General features: G+C 36.3%; 1 protein-coding gene across 9 annotated transcripts in view; it reads left to right on the forward strand.

Annotated features, from left to right (window-relative positions):
* Positions 1-16,546, forward strand: part of CASK (calcium/calmodulin-dependent serine protein kinase (MAGUK family)) — a 396,153-nt gene that overhangs the window by 317,742 nt on the left and 61,865 nt on the right. For all 9 annotated transcript variants that reach the window (XM_008585074.1, XM_008585111.1, XM_008585066.1 and 6 more), the window contains 2 exons: positions 13,281-13,358; positions 14,709-14,789. In XM_008585074.1, coding sequence (XP_008583296.1) covers positions 13,281-13,358; positions 14,709-14,789 — 159 coding nt within the window. The remainder of the gene's footprint in view (positions 1-13,280; positions 13,359-14,708; positions 14,790-16,546) is intronic.

The following is a 16,546-nucleotide window of genomic DNA, read 5'->3' on the forward strand; positions in this document are numbered from 1 at the left end:
TACCCTAAAATCAACTCAAAATGGGTTAAAGCCCTAGGAATTAGACCACAAACTGTAAAATTACTAAGGGAAAATATAGGTGAAACACTTCAGTAATTATGCCTGGGCACAAGCTTTATGAACATGAGCCCAAAAGCACAAGCAGCAAAAGAAAAAATAAACAAATGGGACTATAACAAACTAAAAAGTTTTCTGCACAGCAAAGGAAACAATCAACAGAGTGAAAAGACAACCTACAGAATGGGAGAAAATTTTTGCCAACTATGCATCTGACAAGTGACTGATATCCAGAATATACATAGAACTCAAGCAATTATACAGTAAAAAAATAAATGACCCAATTAAAAAATGGGCAAAGGAGATGGATAGACATTTTTCAAAGGAAGACATACAAATGGCCAACAGATACATGAAAAAATGCTCAACATCACTACTCATCAGGGAAATCCAAATTAAAACCATATTGAGATACCACCTCACCCCAGTTAGACTGGCTATGATCAAAAAGATGGTGAATAACAGATGCTGGTGTGGGTGTGGAGAGAAGGGAACACTACTGCACTGTTGGTGGGAATGTAAATTAGTACTACCACTTCGGAAAACAATTTGGAGACTTCTCAAACTATAGATAGATCTTCCATATGATCTAGCATTCCCTCTTCTGGGTATATATCCAGAGAGGAATGGAAATCATCATGTCAAAGAGATACCTTCACTCCCATGTTCATTGCAGCTCTGTTTACAATAGCCAAGATGTGGAACCAACCTAAATGTCTGTCAATAGATGATTAGATAAGGAAACTGGTATATATACACTATGGAATACTACTCTGCCATAAAAAAGAATGAAATACTCCCATTTGCAACAACATGGATGAACCTGGAGAAACTTATGTTGAGTGAAACAAGCAAAGCACAGAGGGGTAAATACCACATGTGTGCACTCATATGTGGGAGCTAAGAGAGAAAGAAGGCAGGAAAGAAAGGGTACAAAAGTAATTTCTGGTAATGGGTATGCCCCCAGTATGAATCTGGCCCCCACATCATGGGCAGGAGGGGGGACAATCAGCTTTGTATCTCATGAATTTTCATAATAAATATAATAAAAAATAAAAATAAAGATACAACTGAAGTCAAAAAAATAATAAAATAAAGCTACAGTAATCAAAATATTATGGTGTTGGCATAAGGATAGATACATACATGAATGGTATACAAGAGAGTCCAGAAATAACTCCTCACATTTATGGTCAATTGATTTTCAATAAAGGTGCCAAGGCAATTAAATGGGAAAGGGATAGTCTTTTTTTTAAATGGTGCTGGAAAAATTGCATATTTTTATGCAAAGAAATGAACTTAGACCCTTGTCTGATACCATACACAAAAATTACCTCAAAATGGATCATAGATTCATTGTAAGAGCTTAAAACTAAAACTTTTCAAAGAAAATATAGGAGTAAATCTTCATTACCTTGGGTTGGGCAAAGAGTTCTTAGATATGATACAAGAGAATTTTTGGTGACTAAAGAAATGTTCTAAAACTAGATTGAGATGGTGGTTGTACAACTGTCTAAACTTACAAAAAAGTCATCAAATTGTACACTTACAGTAGGCATGTTTTTTGGTTTATAAATAATACCTCAATGAAGCTTTTAAAAATAAAAAAAAATAGAGGAAGTAATGTATTTCCCTTTTTTTAAAAAAAATGCTATTTTTGTATTATTTTAAGGTAAAGCATTGTTGGAAATTCCTTCAGTGTGCTATGGATTCTAGTGTACCATGGATCACATAATGTCATTTGTAACACATTGTTCCCACTATGACAACAGTTGCAGTTCCTCCTGGCGTTGTCCATGTGCCCTAACGCCAGTGCAGCAAAGCCAACGTGCCTGCCCTCTGCAGCACTCAAAGACCACCAATGGGATCATCCCAGTAGGTTTCACAGGGCCATTACACTAAATTAAAATTTATCTTTGTGCCTAGGAAGTTACCACTATCTCTAGTGACTCAAAAATACTAAATTTCTTTTTTTCTCCCAAGAACTACTTTATTAACTAATGTGTAGTTGTACCTTATGGAGAAAGTCCAAATGGTCTTTTTTGTTTGAAAACATGAATTACATAATTTTATGCATTTTTCATTAAGGAGGACACCTCAGAGCAACTTGTTTTAGTTCATTTCTTCTACATTCAAGTACGTTTTTGCCATTTCCCAAAATTCACAGCTTTTTGGCAACTTCTATTTAATATAATATCAATTTTTTTGGTCTTTTTCATTGTGGTAAAATATACATATTTTACCATATTTTTTTATTGGAACATAGTCAATTGTACATATCTGTGGGGTGCAGCATTGAATATCAATACCAGTGTGTAATATGTGATGTCCAAATCAGGGTAATTAATATATTCATCATTATACAATGTAATCAGTTTTCACGGCCCTTTACCAATTCCTCCCTTTACCCCCCTCCCCCTTTCCTATGCCCAGCAGCCTCAGTTCTGTTCTCTTAAAAAGTTCAATATATTATGATTGTTGTATCTTTTTTTCTTTTTTTATTTATTTGTTTATCTTTTTTTATTGGCTCCCACATATAAGTGAGGACATATGGTATTTCTCTTTCTGTGCCTGGCTTATTTCATGTAACAATTTCCTCTAAGTTCATCCATGTTGCTGTGAATGGCAGAATTTCATTCTTTTTTTTTTTTTTTTTTAAAGATGACCGGTAAGGGGATCTTAACCCTTGACTTGGTGTTGTCAGCACCACGCTCAGCCAGTGAGCGAACCGGCCATCCCTATGTGGGATCCGAACCCGGGGCCTTGGTGTTATCAGCCCCGCACTCTCCCGAGTGAGCCACGGGCCGGCCCAGAATTTCATTCTTTTTAATGGCAGAATAGTATTCCACTGTGTAAATATAACACATTTTCCTTTTCCATTCATCCAATGATGGGCATTTAGGTTGGTTCCAACTCTTGGCTATTATAAATAGAGCTGCAATAAACATGGTAATACAGGTGTCCCTTCAACATGATGATTTCCATTCCTTTGGGTATATAGTGGGATCTCTGGGTCATATGGCAGTTCTATGTGTAGTTGTTTGAGGAACCTCCATACCATTTTCTATAATGGCTGCACCATTTTACAGTCCCACCAACAGTGTAGGAGGGTTCCTCTTTAACTGCATCCTCACCAGCATTTGTTATTCTCTGTCTTTTTGATAATAGCCAGTCTAACTGTAGTGACATACTATCTCAGTGTGGTTTTGATTTGCATTTCCCTGCTGCTGAGTGATGTTGAGCATTTTTTCATGTGTCGGCCATTCACATATCTTCCTTTGAAAAAACTTACCATTCAGTGGCATTAAGTACATTCACATTGTTGTGCAACCATCACCACCACCCATCTCCAGAACTCTTTCATCTTCCCCAATTGAATCTCTGTACCATTAAATACTAACTCCCCAGTCCCTCCTCTCCTTAGCCCCTGGCAACCACCATTCTACTTTCTGTCTCTATCAATTTGACTACTCTGGGTACCTCATATAAGTTGAATTATGCAGTATTTGTCTTACTGTGCTTGGCTTATTTCACTTAGCATAATGTCTTCAAGGGTCACGTATGTTGTAGCACGTGTCAAGATTTCCTTCTTTTTTAAGGCTGAATAATATTCCATTGTATGTGTATGCTACATTTTGTTTGTCCTTTCCTCCACTATCAATATTTTATGATAGATAAATATAAATAGGAAAAACCAAATTCTCAGATTAAGGCTGTCCAATAGTAGGGAATTCCACCTTAGCACCATCTCCACATAATTGCTCTTTCTGGGTCCCAGTTAGGACCTATGTTGTACATCTTTGTAAAAGTAATGTGCAATTTTCACTGAAAGTATTATTGACTGCAGTAGTCCCTCCAGTTCCCTTATTTGCTCAGATGAATTACTTCTTAAGACAGGGTTTGGAATTTACTCTAATACCAAGAATAAGGAATCAGCTTGTTCCCAGTACCAATGTTACCCACTGAGTGCCATTCTCTCTCTATGGTACCGTAGTCAGCTTTACCAGAAAGCAAAGAAATTTGCAAAAGGCCTTCAAAGTTCAACGAGCACTGATTCTTCTTTATGCTATTCTCAAGGAAAGGAGGGGTTTCCCCCTAGAAAGGAATGTGATATGCTCAGTTAAAGAATGTTAAATGGGGTGGCTTGCAGCATTCACAATCCGAGCACACAGCTGCTTTCTTCTCTTTGTGGCCCGTCAAACATTATCTCATAAAACCACTTCTGCCAAACTCCTTGTGTTGTTCTCTTTTAAGTTTCCACAACAGAAATTCATTTTTTCTATAGCGACTTGTATAAATGTTTGGTATTTACCTATGCAAAATAAAAATAAAAGCAAGAGCCAAAAGCAATTAAATAACATATTATTGACACACCTAGTGTAACATAAATGTTGTCTTTTAAAGCAAGTCAATTAATAGAGATAGCCATTTAGTGTAAATATCATTTAACTATAATTATAGATGCTTAAGAAGAGCACAGAGCTAGGAAAGAGGTTTTAACACATTAAAACAATTTGAAAGAAAATTCATATCATGGTGAAAATTTCTCACATTTGGATGAACTGTTGTATCTGGTATTAGAAAGTACCCTATTTCAGAAGGTTGTATTAAAACCAAGTAAAATATGCCTATATCATATCATCTAACTGGTTGTTTTTCTTCATGCTTTCTTTTGCTTGCTCAAGAATAGGCAGCATGATTTGTTTCTTACAGGGCTTAATTTTAGAGTTATTTGCCAACTGAAAAAGGCCTAGAGAACAGTCAAGTTAGGTCATCTCAGGCCAGTTTTGAATGTCTCAGAAAGAGCAGCCAATGTGACCAGAAGTCCGCCACACTGGCTAATATTGTTAGGCCACTAAAGGGACAGTCGTTAGATTGAACTAGGAGGTCAGGCAAGTCTTAATTCTTGGATTTAAAAATAAATCCCTGTAAGTGCAATGTTCTAGTAAGATTGAAACAAAAGTAGCCCTGTTCACAGACAAATAAAACCTAGACCAAACCAGGGCCTCCTTACGGGGTACTTTTGCTGTCAGGAAAAAGTATTTTGCAACTCTTTCAGGAAATCTTTAATTGGCCCAAATGTACTGATTTTTCAATTACCTTATTTACTGTCAGAAAAAATTTTAATAATGGATTTATTTAGAGTAGCATATTACTAGGCCAGCTGGGCCTCTTCTTATGACTTCAAGTAAGGATATATTCTCCATCATGATTTTACTAAAACTTGATTTAAGCTAGCATTTCACCACTATGCTATTAGACTAAAGTTCTCCTGGGACATCTAGCTCAAGAGCTTCTAGGAGTGTTCTTACTGGCCACTAAATACAGTATACAGTCCACTACATGTCCATTCTTAACTGGAATTATCCAGTATAAACTGGAACATAGTATTGGGAGCAGCCCTGAACCTTACTCCAGGGAAAATCTAAATTCCAGGGTAGGACTTCTGCTGCTCTATTTTGGTCACTTGATTTGTGCATTTGACACACTTTTTTAGATGAGAAGCATGTTTAGTTTAAGATTTTTCAAATTTGGCTATTTCCATGTTTTCTGAACTTTTGGAGGAAAAGTTAGCACATAGTACAAATTGTAATGATAATATAAGAAAAAAATGAAAGTGCAGCCTTCAAATGAATGGAGCATGCAATCTCCATACAAAGGTAGAGTCATCTGCATGACTGATATTTGAGCACTTTCTTCACCTATTTAAAAAAATTAAATTGATTTTTAGAAATTTTATAAGATATAAATTTTTAGGAAAAATGATTTTTGGTGAAGACAGGATAGCATTTTTTTTTTAACCTCATAAAAGAAAAATGGCCTGGGTGATTTTTATTGCTTTTTATAAATCATAATATCCCAATGATGCATAATCATTCTCAGGTTTGTAAAATGGACAGATTAGATAAGTTCTTCTCAAAGTTTAATTGTAGCTTCTTAAATTTTTGAAAATGTCATTTTAAATTTTGCAGCATGTTTCTTTCACACTTATGTTGCCCATCACACAATCTTTAGACCACTATTAAATATACTGCCCTTCTCCAAGTTTGGCATCAGTAAACATGACACAGTCCAAAGATCTTTGAAAGGGCATTTTCTTATTTTTAACATGAAGACAGCAAGTTTGTATAAAAACTCGAGTAGGAAAAATAAATTTTTAGATCTCAAAAAATTTTCTCCTATCTCCAACTTCAGAAAATATGCTCAGTGCAGTAGTTGAATATCAGTTCTCTATATTTTAGTATTAAATCACCTTTCCCTAACATTTTGCCGGGTTTTAAATGTATGTGAAAAAAACACTGTTGGATATCGATGACTGATCCACTCGGTTCACTGAAAAGATGTGACATTGGAATTTTGGACCTGTTCACCCAGCTTCTTCACAAATGATCACAGAAATTGTGAAGAAAGTTCTTAATAAGACAGTCTATGTTTCCAGAGCAAGTCATTTCAATTCTCATTATTGTTGTGTAGTGTAATCCTGTGCACACTGTTATTATGTTTTATTCGGATCACAGACACATTTTATTACATACTTTGCAGCTAAATATTTGACTCTTGCAAACTAATTCTTTTCCAGCAGGAAGCTTCTTCAGTGTGTGTAAGTGTAAGTGTAACGGATAAGATAGTGGTTGCTAATGAGCTTCAGTGTTCCTGCAACTCTACAAGCCCATTCATTATTTGGCCTGTGCCCTCAGTCTAGTTGCAAAAGTTGTAATCTTGTCTGGACCAATATAAATTCTGGTCCTTTGATTTGGTTTTTCTGTGCAAAAAGGTTAGTGGGACACATAACCCAGTGATAGTTATTTTATAGCTTCTTGCCATTTGTTCCATTTTAAATGTTGATCCTGATAAATACCTCACATAAACTATGAGAAGAACAAGGGCTTATTCTCTCTGAGGACTAAGAAATCATAAGAGAGTGAGATATAATGGAGAATGATAAAAAAAGGAAACTTGATTTAGTGCTTTGAAAGTAAATAAAAAGTAAGATATTAACTGATTTCATCATCTTTATGTTTAAAAGTACAGTCTCAGGAAATTTCAATCTAATATTGCCACCAATTTCATTCTGCTTTGTTTGAAACAACCCATTTCAAGTGTGGCCTTCTAACAGATCTGTGCCAACACTCCTTAAGACGAAAAGAAGAAGCATGTCCACGTAGCTGTGTGTGCTCATATCTGCCCCAGTGCCAGAGACTGGCAGAGAGCAGGCCTGTCTGTGAGTGAGACAGTGTGAGACAGTCTGTTTCCCTTGCAACTGTTCACATTTCCTTGTTTTGCCTCATTGTTGTTGTGTGTGACTTTTTTTGTTTTGTTTTTTTATTTGTTTTTAAATAAAAAGTGCTGAACTTGAGTAACTATAACTTCATTAGAAAAAGAAGGCAAACAGTAATAGATTCATTCTTATTTTCCCTCTGGGGATAATTTATTAACATTCTTCCCTCCCTCTTCCTCCCCCTCCATACCTCAGTTCACTGAAATACAAATATGCTTGATTACCTTCAAATTTCAGGAAAGCAGATAGCAAAAGGAAATACATTTTGTCATTCCAATCCACCTTGAATTTAAGCTTCTAGAGCTTAAATTGTTGGCAAACTATGGCGCCCAGGCCAAATCCAGCTGGCTGCCTGTTTTTGTAAATAAAGTTTTATCAGAACATAGCCATGTCCATTCATTTATGGATTGTTACACCACAGGATTGAGTGGTTGTGATAGATGGCCCACAGAGCCTAAAGTATTTTCTATCTGGCCAGGATGGTATTAGGATCCTCATATTCTTTAACATGGCAAGGCTTGCAATTGATTTGCTAATAGCCTTCAAATTATATTTAGTGTATTTTTTTCCTGCAGCCTATAAATAGCATTTTCTGCAGTTTTTTCCGCAGAGTATTTGCTGAAGGTATATCTCTGGCTTGCGGCACTATATATTACTGAATTCTGATACAAACCAAGGAGATCTGGTATGACAGAAAGGACCAAGGATCAGCAGGTCAAGGTCTAGTCCCTGCTGCTCTGGCTGTATGACCCTGAGCACAGCACTTCACCTCACTGGCCCTCAGCTTTCTGCTTTTTAAGATGGGGGGTTGAAGATACAAAGTTACAGCTAGTTAGGAGGAATAAGTTCTAGTGTTCAATAGCGCTGTTGGGTGACCACAGTTAACAAGAATTTATTGTATAATTTCAAATTGCTAGAAGAGAGGATTTTGGCTGTTCCCAACACAAGGAAATGACAAATGTTTGAAATGATGGATTTGCTAATTACCCTGATTTTATCATTATATATTGTGTGTATGTACCGAAATATCACATTGTACTCCACAAATATGTACAATTATGTGTCAATTAAAAAATAAATCCGCAAAAACTGTAAAATGGAGGAGTTCAATCATATTGATACCTAAGGTCTCTTCTACCTTGAAAATTTTATAAAGTAAGTCAGACTTGAAAGATACAAAAATAAATAAATATGGTCAAAATATATTTCTTAATTGTGAGGGAAAGTTTTTTTAACTATGCAAGCAGGACAAAAGAGAAATGATATCTGGTTCCTAAAGAAACAAGTTAAAATAAGTATTCCCACTATATTTATTTTTATGTTATTCTGAATTTTTTTAAATATCTATTTATAATTTCTGTGTGCTAGTTCAAATACTCATTTATTTTTTGAGGAAACATTTATTAAATATCTACGGTGTACTCAGCCCCATTCTGGGTGCTGTTACCTAATGTCAAAGAACTCAAGAGTCTGGCTATAGAAAAGAGAAAAGAGCACTGAAACAACATGTTCTATAAGCGTGTACCTCAGACAGCCAATTCTTACTTGGCTGCAGCCAGGTTACCTTCTGAGACATCTCCTTGACTCATGGGAAACACATTTTTGCCCCAGCATACACTACAAGTATGGGCCACCCCAGGCAGCCTCTAGCCAGGAGATGGGCACCAGTCTCTTTTCACTTAGGACCCCAAACACCACATGTCAGGCTGCCCCAAAGACTTTCTCTTACACTCCTTCCTAGTGCACCAGGGTGAGTCTAGAAGTTGCTGCAACTCAGCACGCATCCCTCCAGAGAATGAGATAGTGAGCTCTTCTTGTTGGCATCCCTGGTTTCTATGGGTTCTTTTGGAGCATCCACCATCCTTCACTTTGCATGGGAGAGGGCCCAATTCCCTCTCTTTCTCTCCCCAACAAGAAGGAGAAGGGACAATCAAACACTCTCCTCAGGCCAGTGACTCCTACAAATTCCAAGCATCTGCCTCCATAAGTAGAATGGGGAACTGGGTGAATACAGAAGAACCATTTTGGCTGCCTTTCAACAAGGCCTTGGAGGCAGTTTCCGGGCAGACTTGGTGCTACTTACTTCCTGTTGGCCTTACCTTTGGGCTTTAGCTGAAAGTCCGAGACAACAGATAAGGTCCTAAGTCATATCATTATATACATTGTTTATACATGATGGAATGGAGGTGGGAAAGAGTAATAAAGAAAGACAAGCTTCAGCTTTCCTTTGTTCTCAAAACCCACCCACCTCTCACTTGTCCCAGACCTTGGCAAAACTTTACCTGTGTTTGAACTTGGAGTCCTGTATATCAGCTTGTAGGCAGCATACAATATGAAGATGACCCACGTGAAGGAGAGACCCCAAAAGCACCATGTTTCTGACTACTGTTACAAACATCTCAATGAATATATTGCATTTGAGCTTTTCTCGACTGATGACTTTTTAGTTATCTGCTTTGCCACATTTCTCAAATGCTATGTATTTGTTATGGGTATTGCTAAAATATTTTGAGTCTTTAAGGTGAAAATACAGTCATAGAAATTGAGTGGGGAGGGCCGGCCCATGGCTCACTCGGGAGAGTGCGGTGCTGATAACACCAAGGCCACAGGTTCAGATCCTATATGGGGATGGCCGGTTCACTCACTGGCTGAGCATGGTGCGGACGGCACCAAAAAAAAAGAAAAGAAAAGAAAAGAAATTGAGTGGGGAAATGAAGGTTGGTATGTAATGCACACGCATCCAGATAGTCTCCGACCTATGGCTGCTCACTGAGATCATTTCCAGATGATATTGCTGGAGACCAGGCTACTCTCAGGTCCCCAAAGGGATCAAGCCAGCATAAGTTTGGGCCTTTGGTTGTCATGTCTTTGGAATTCGTGAGCTCTTTGAGGACAGGAATTCTCATCTTTTTCATCTTTGTATCCTCAGTAAATAGAACCCCACTGCATAGTACATAGCAGGACCTCAGTAAATATTGGGTGGAAGGGTGGGTAGGTGGATATGTGGATGATCCAACAAGCAGTCACTTCTTCCCTCTCATGGTGACAAAGTGAGCCCTTCCCCACCCACTCCTGCTTCAGTTCTTACTTGCCCTTTTGGTTAATGAGCAGGCAGCTGTATTGTTAGCCACATGGACACCATCTTCTTCATCCAGTGACTGCCTTGAGGGCTCTAGTCCTTCTGTTCTCCTAGGAACTGGAGGAGCAGAGCCCAATGCCCCCACCTCAGACAGAAGGCCCCTTCTTTTAATTCCTTCCTACTGCATCTGCCTTTCATATTAAGCATCCTACCTCCCCTTCTTCCTACCACTAATCCCATTGAACTTTAGGTGAACACATGTTTGAATTGGATCAGGCCAGACCAAAGGAGCAGAAGAAAATTTGCTCTGAGCACCTTCCTTGGAACAGGGCCTTGAAAATTGAGACTCCAGGCACTTGCATGCCACCTTTGAAGATGTTACAAGGCTAGAATGGTGGTTCTCCTTTACCATTCTGTGCCTCGATTTCCTCATCTGCAAAGAGGAATAATAGGGGCACCAACCTCATATGATTGTTTGAGATTAAATTGGTAAATATGTGTTAAGAGCTCAGTCTAGTAACTAGCATCTAGTAAATGCTCACCAAAAGTAGCAATTGTCATTGCTGTTCTTAGTAGTACTACTGTTATTACTCTCAAAAGTTAGCACTGGACATAAGACCTATAAATACCTAAGTAGTTTATTAAAGCACAGGTTTCTGGGCCTCCTTCTTAAATTCTGATGTAGTAGGATCTATATTTAATAAGCACCCCAGCTGATCCTGCCACAAGTCCTCAAGAAACTACACTAACATAAGACCTAAGCAACCATACTTGGCATAGTTAAGACCAGGCCAAAAATAAAAAGCCTCCAATGTAGGGAGTTGTGGGATTTTTGTTGATTTGTGAGTGAAAATTTGTGAGTGTGCATTTATTAAATGTGTAAATAGAAACTAATCCTAATCATAGTTGAAAATGTTGAAAGTAGTCCTTGATCAAGAAAAAGGCAAAACTTATAGTATGTGGTGGAATCAGACATTGGAAAGTGGTAGTGCCATCAACTTGTAAAGCCTTGAATTAGATTTGCTTTTTTTTTTAAACAGGTTTGAGATTTTTAAAAATCTTTTTATTACTCACTTGGGTTTTTTAAACTTTGCCTGATCATTGCTATTGTGACATGTGAGGTGATAACTAAATGTCTTTTTTTAGTGCTATAAATTTTGTTTGTTTTGTTTTGTTTTTGGCGGCTGGCCGGTATGGGGATCCAAACCCGTGACTTTGGTGTTATGAGACTGTTCTAACCAACTGAGCTAAATGGCTAGCCTAAATCTTTTCTTTTTTTTTATTGGGGTAAGAACACTTCACATGAGATCTACCCTCTTAACAAAATAAGCACACAATACAGTATTGTTAACTATAGGCACACTGTTGTATATAGCATGTCTCTAAAATTTAATCATCTTGCAAGTATTATGTATTTTAAATGCTTTTTTGTTTTATTTTTTAAATTGTTCCTTAGTTTTTTGGTTTGGGTTTGGTCTGGTTTGGTTTCCTTTGTTTTTAACTACTTTTTATAGCATATGTACAGTATTTTATTACTATAGGCTAGTCTGGGAACCTAATCACTATTTATAACATTTTTTCTGTGGGAAAATATAATCCCCAGTTCCAGATTTCAAAATTGACTATCGTTAGAGATAGGAACCATTCAGAAGATGGAGACTGCCCACATATATTCTATAGGGATTTGGGCAAAACTTTGTGAACCAGCCACAAATCACTAGTTCCCTAAAATGCTAACATAATGTTTTAAATAGAGCAGCATTTTCCTAGTCTGCTTATACTGTTTCTTTAACCTCTAATTTAGTAGTGCTTTCTTAATACCATCTTTTAAAATGGTTCCTGCTCTGTCTTCACATTGCTCTTGTTAGGCATTCTTATGTATGGTGTGGCCCAAATATTTATCAGTCATAAAAGATTTATCTCTCTCACATCAGTATAAACAAATCTAACTGTAATCTGAAGGATGTTTACAGTCCATATTTGACCTCCCAACTAGCACTTGTGTACAGAATAGGTAAGGGGAAAAAACAGCAACAACAACAAAAAAATCCCCACCTATTTTAGAGAAATTAGGAAATAGAGACAACCAGACTAACAGAGGTCATTTTTTACTTTTCACTTTTCAAAGCAGATTGTTGATCATGAGATATTTCATTTGAAGTAGATATGAGTATTTTAATTGCATTTCTAAATCACAGAGATTTTTCTCTAAAGAATTAAATTAATATTCTTCAGAAAGATAAACTTTCGATCATTTAGGTTTGTGGGGTTTTTAAAAATATCTTTAGTTTCTTTTCAGTGTCTTCTCACACTCTTTGAAGTTACAAAGGAAAAAGGAAAAAAAGTTTATGTCCTTGACTTCCTGCTGAAGGATGCCAGCACTGACTCTGTTAATGAACAGCCCTAGTAAAACAAACATAAACCTTTTGTGAGAACATTCCTTCCTAGAAGGAGTTGGGTTTGCCCTTTCCCAAGATTTAGGTTTCTGTGAAAATTCTTTCAGACGTGTCTTGGCCAGAAAGTGTTATTTCATTTTACTCCGCATTCATGTTATTGAATGTTGCTTCTGTCAGAGGGAAAAACACTGGAATTGCTGAAATATTGACAAACTTAAAATGACAAGGAAATTGCCACATTGACAGAATTTTGGTTCATCTATTTAAAGATGATTTTTTTAAAAAAGATGTGTAAGACTATTATTCTGACAAGTTACATTGAATAATTGAGATTGTTAACAAGAGGATCCCACTGAAATCATCAGCCTGCCTTAAGAGGAAAATATTGTTTAGTGAAATAATAAATATGAAGCTCTGAATTTTAGGAAAGAATTATGTGTTGATTGGATATTCTTCTTTGCTTTTTTAGCTGTATGACAAAATTAACACAAAGTCTTCACCACAAATCAGGAATCCTCCAAGTGATGCAGTACAGAGAGCCAAAGAGGTAAGTGATATGTTTTGTAAAACTATTTGGCGTCATCATTTTCTACCTTTATTGAAGATGTTACTGCTGCACATTAAGAGGCAGTTTCCTTGGAGTCACAGCTTGACTCATTATACTCAGATTTAGTATTTCTAAGTTTATCACTGAACATACATACAGAAAAGAAAAAAAAAACCTCAGCAGCAGTACTGCCTAGATTTCCAGTTCTGGTTCTGCTACGTAAATTTGAATATATTAACATACCGATTTTACTTCCCTTTTTCTTTTTTCTCTTTTAAAAAAGAAAGTTATCTTATTGCACTTAGTGGAAATAGACATGCTGTGAAAATGTGAGTTGCTTTTTTAAGGTGGCAATGTTTGAAAGTTAATTAAATTTCTATAGCAATTAAATATCGGAGTTCAAAGAAGTCATTTTTATGAACTGTCAATGTATATGGCTGTATCTATTACAAACTTCTTTATTATAGAAACATGACAGGGCAGAAAGTTTGAAAAATAAAAATTCATTCATAATCCCATCACTTTAACACAGTAGTTTCCATTTTTGCATATTCTTTTTCAGTCACCATCTATTTACATATAAATTTTTATACAGTTGCAATTGAAATGTATCTTTTTTTAACCTAACATTATATAATGTTTTTCCATGTTTCTGCTTGGTCTTCATAAAAATAACTCCTAATGACTGCACAGCTTTTCTTTGCTATTGTTATAATGAATTAGCAATTCCCCCATTGTTGCACACCTAGGTCTTTTTCATTTTTTGATCCTATAAAAGTTTTTATGCAAATAAACATTTCCCTCTTTTAAAAAAAGTGAGATTACTAAATGAAAGAATACAAAAGACTAATCCCTTCCCTACCAGATTTTAAACACAAGGCCTATACTGGAAGAATACCGTCTCTTCACTGAGAAATGAGACCGATGCCGTGGAGACTTCCAGGCCTGCCCACTTGGTCAGGACAAGCTTGGAGAAACATTCATTGCCCACCAAACACTCAATGAGAGGAATTAAGGTGTCACCAACAGGGGGCATGAGTCACCCTATCTTCATAATTCCCAAATAGCTAGAAGCAGAGACACTCCGGGGACAGTTCTTTGGCTCAACTGTACAGTGAAAGCCTGCTGAAGGTTTCTACCTAGGAGATCACACCTCTGTGTACTACCTCTTGTGTTTCCATCAATACTATTCTTTTATAAATTAATACCCTTTGAATAAAATGAAAAATATTTCAAAAATAATTGTTTTGTCTGACTTTAAAATCCACTCATAATTTTTTATTGAAAAGAATTCCATATTTTGTAAATCTTATCATGTTTGCACTATTATATATCTTGCTTATTTTTTAGGTATTGGAAGAAATTTCATGTTACCCTGAGAATAATGACGCAAAGGAACTAAAGCGTATTTTAACACAACCTCATTTCATGGTAAGTTAACAAACCTCCATAGAACTAAAATCCCACTTTCAAAAGAAGTCTTAATGAGCCTCACAGAATATAGTGAGCTTCATCAAATGCATTTTTATCTATATAACATCAGACTGTTAAGATTACAATACCAGGTAATAGCGAATACTTGAAGATTCCTTTCTTTACTTTGTGTCACAGCTATAAAGATGCTGTTTGTGAAGTGGCCTGCAGGGACTGTGTAGTCATCAGTTAAGGGATTTGCTTCTTTACAGGAAAGTCGTTAAGTCACTATGTATGTTATTTAAACCACAAAGAGCTAAAATTGAAGACAATTTTTGCTGATAAAGAATTACCCGAACTTAGGTGGTAAAGACAAAGCAAAATTCTTGCACTTTCTTCATTCATTTCTACTGTATGGAAAATGGGGAAAGCACCTGTATTTAATCAGTTATTTTAAAGCTAAATGGTTAAACAAAACTCAAAATAGATAAGATACTTTCCTGTAGAAAAAAGGTCCATGGTTATCTACCTAACTGCAACTTGAAAGCACAATAACAGATGGAAATTTATATTGAATATAACGTTTTTAAAACATTAGCCATATCAGTATATGTGGAATATATGCAGAGAGTGGAAAATCCAGCTGACTGCCCTTTGGGAGAAAATTTGACTTAAAAGACTTGTTCTTATTAGTAGTATTGCAGGTAACATTTTTTAAACTTATAGTCACGGTGTAATATGTGTATTATATCAATTACCTGTGAGTTTTGACATATATGCTGTTTTATGATACATTGTTTTTAAAACTTTATCCCAGTCACTGAAATAAATTTTTTTTCTCAAAGTGACCACCTAGAAAGAAGCAGTTACCGTATTCACCCTCCCTTACTCTCCCACTCAAGCATTAAAAGCTGACCTCAAATATAATCCGTGAGAATATTTGACTTTCTTCTATGTGATAGCAGCACTATCCAGTAAATTAGTTAGGAATACAGGTTCTGTGCTTGTGGGTGAGCACATTTTTACAACTTAGGTGTGTAAACACAGAAGTTGGTTCAAATCGCAATTCTGCTGTTAAAATCTCTCCTAACTCCTCTCAAATCCACATTGAACATTCTCTTCTCTAACTCTTTTCCATTTGTTTGTATTTACCTGTGTAACATTCAAATCCATGCTGACCTGCAGTATTAGGTCCCTTCCTGGTGAATGGGCCTGGGCAGTTCTTCTGTGTCCATCCACATCTCAGCTCAGCTGTGCTGTTCTCATTAAACTTATGATCTCTGTGCCTGACTTACTTCACTTAGCATGATGGTTTCCAGTTCCATTCATGTTTCTGCAAATGATAGGATATCGTTTCTTTTTATAGCAAATAGTATTCCATTGTATATATATATATACCACAGATACTGCATGATCTCACCCATGTATGGAATCTTAAAAGAAAAAAAAAGTGGTTCTCATAGAAGTAGAGAGTAGAAGATAGATTTACCATATGATCCAGCTATCCCACTACTGGGAATATACCCAAAGGAATGGAAAACATCAAGTCGAAGGTATACCTGTTTCCCAATGTTCATTGCAGCACTCTTCACAATAGCCAAGAGCTGGAATCAACCCAAATGTCCATCATCGGATGAGTGGATACAGAAAATGTGGTATATCTACACAATGGAATACTACTCAGCTATAAAAACAACACCCAATGTTGGAGCACCCAGATTTATAAAACAAACTCTATTAGAACTAAAAAAGGAAATAGACACTAATACTATAAT

This window comes from Galeopterus variegatus, unplaced genomic scaffold (genome assembly GCF_000696425.1).
Source record: "Galeopterus variegatus unplaced genomic scaffold, G_variegatus-3.0.2 Scaffold105, whole genome shotgun sequence".
In the NCBI taxonomy this organism is placed as follows: Eukaryota; Metazoa; Chordata; class Mammalia; order Dermoptera; family Cynocephalidae; genus Galeopterus; species Galeopterus variegatus.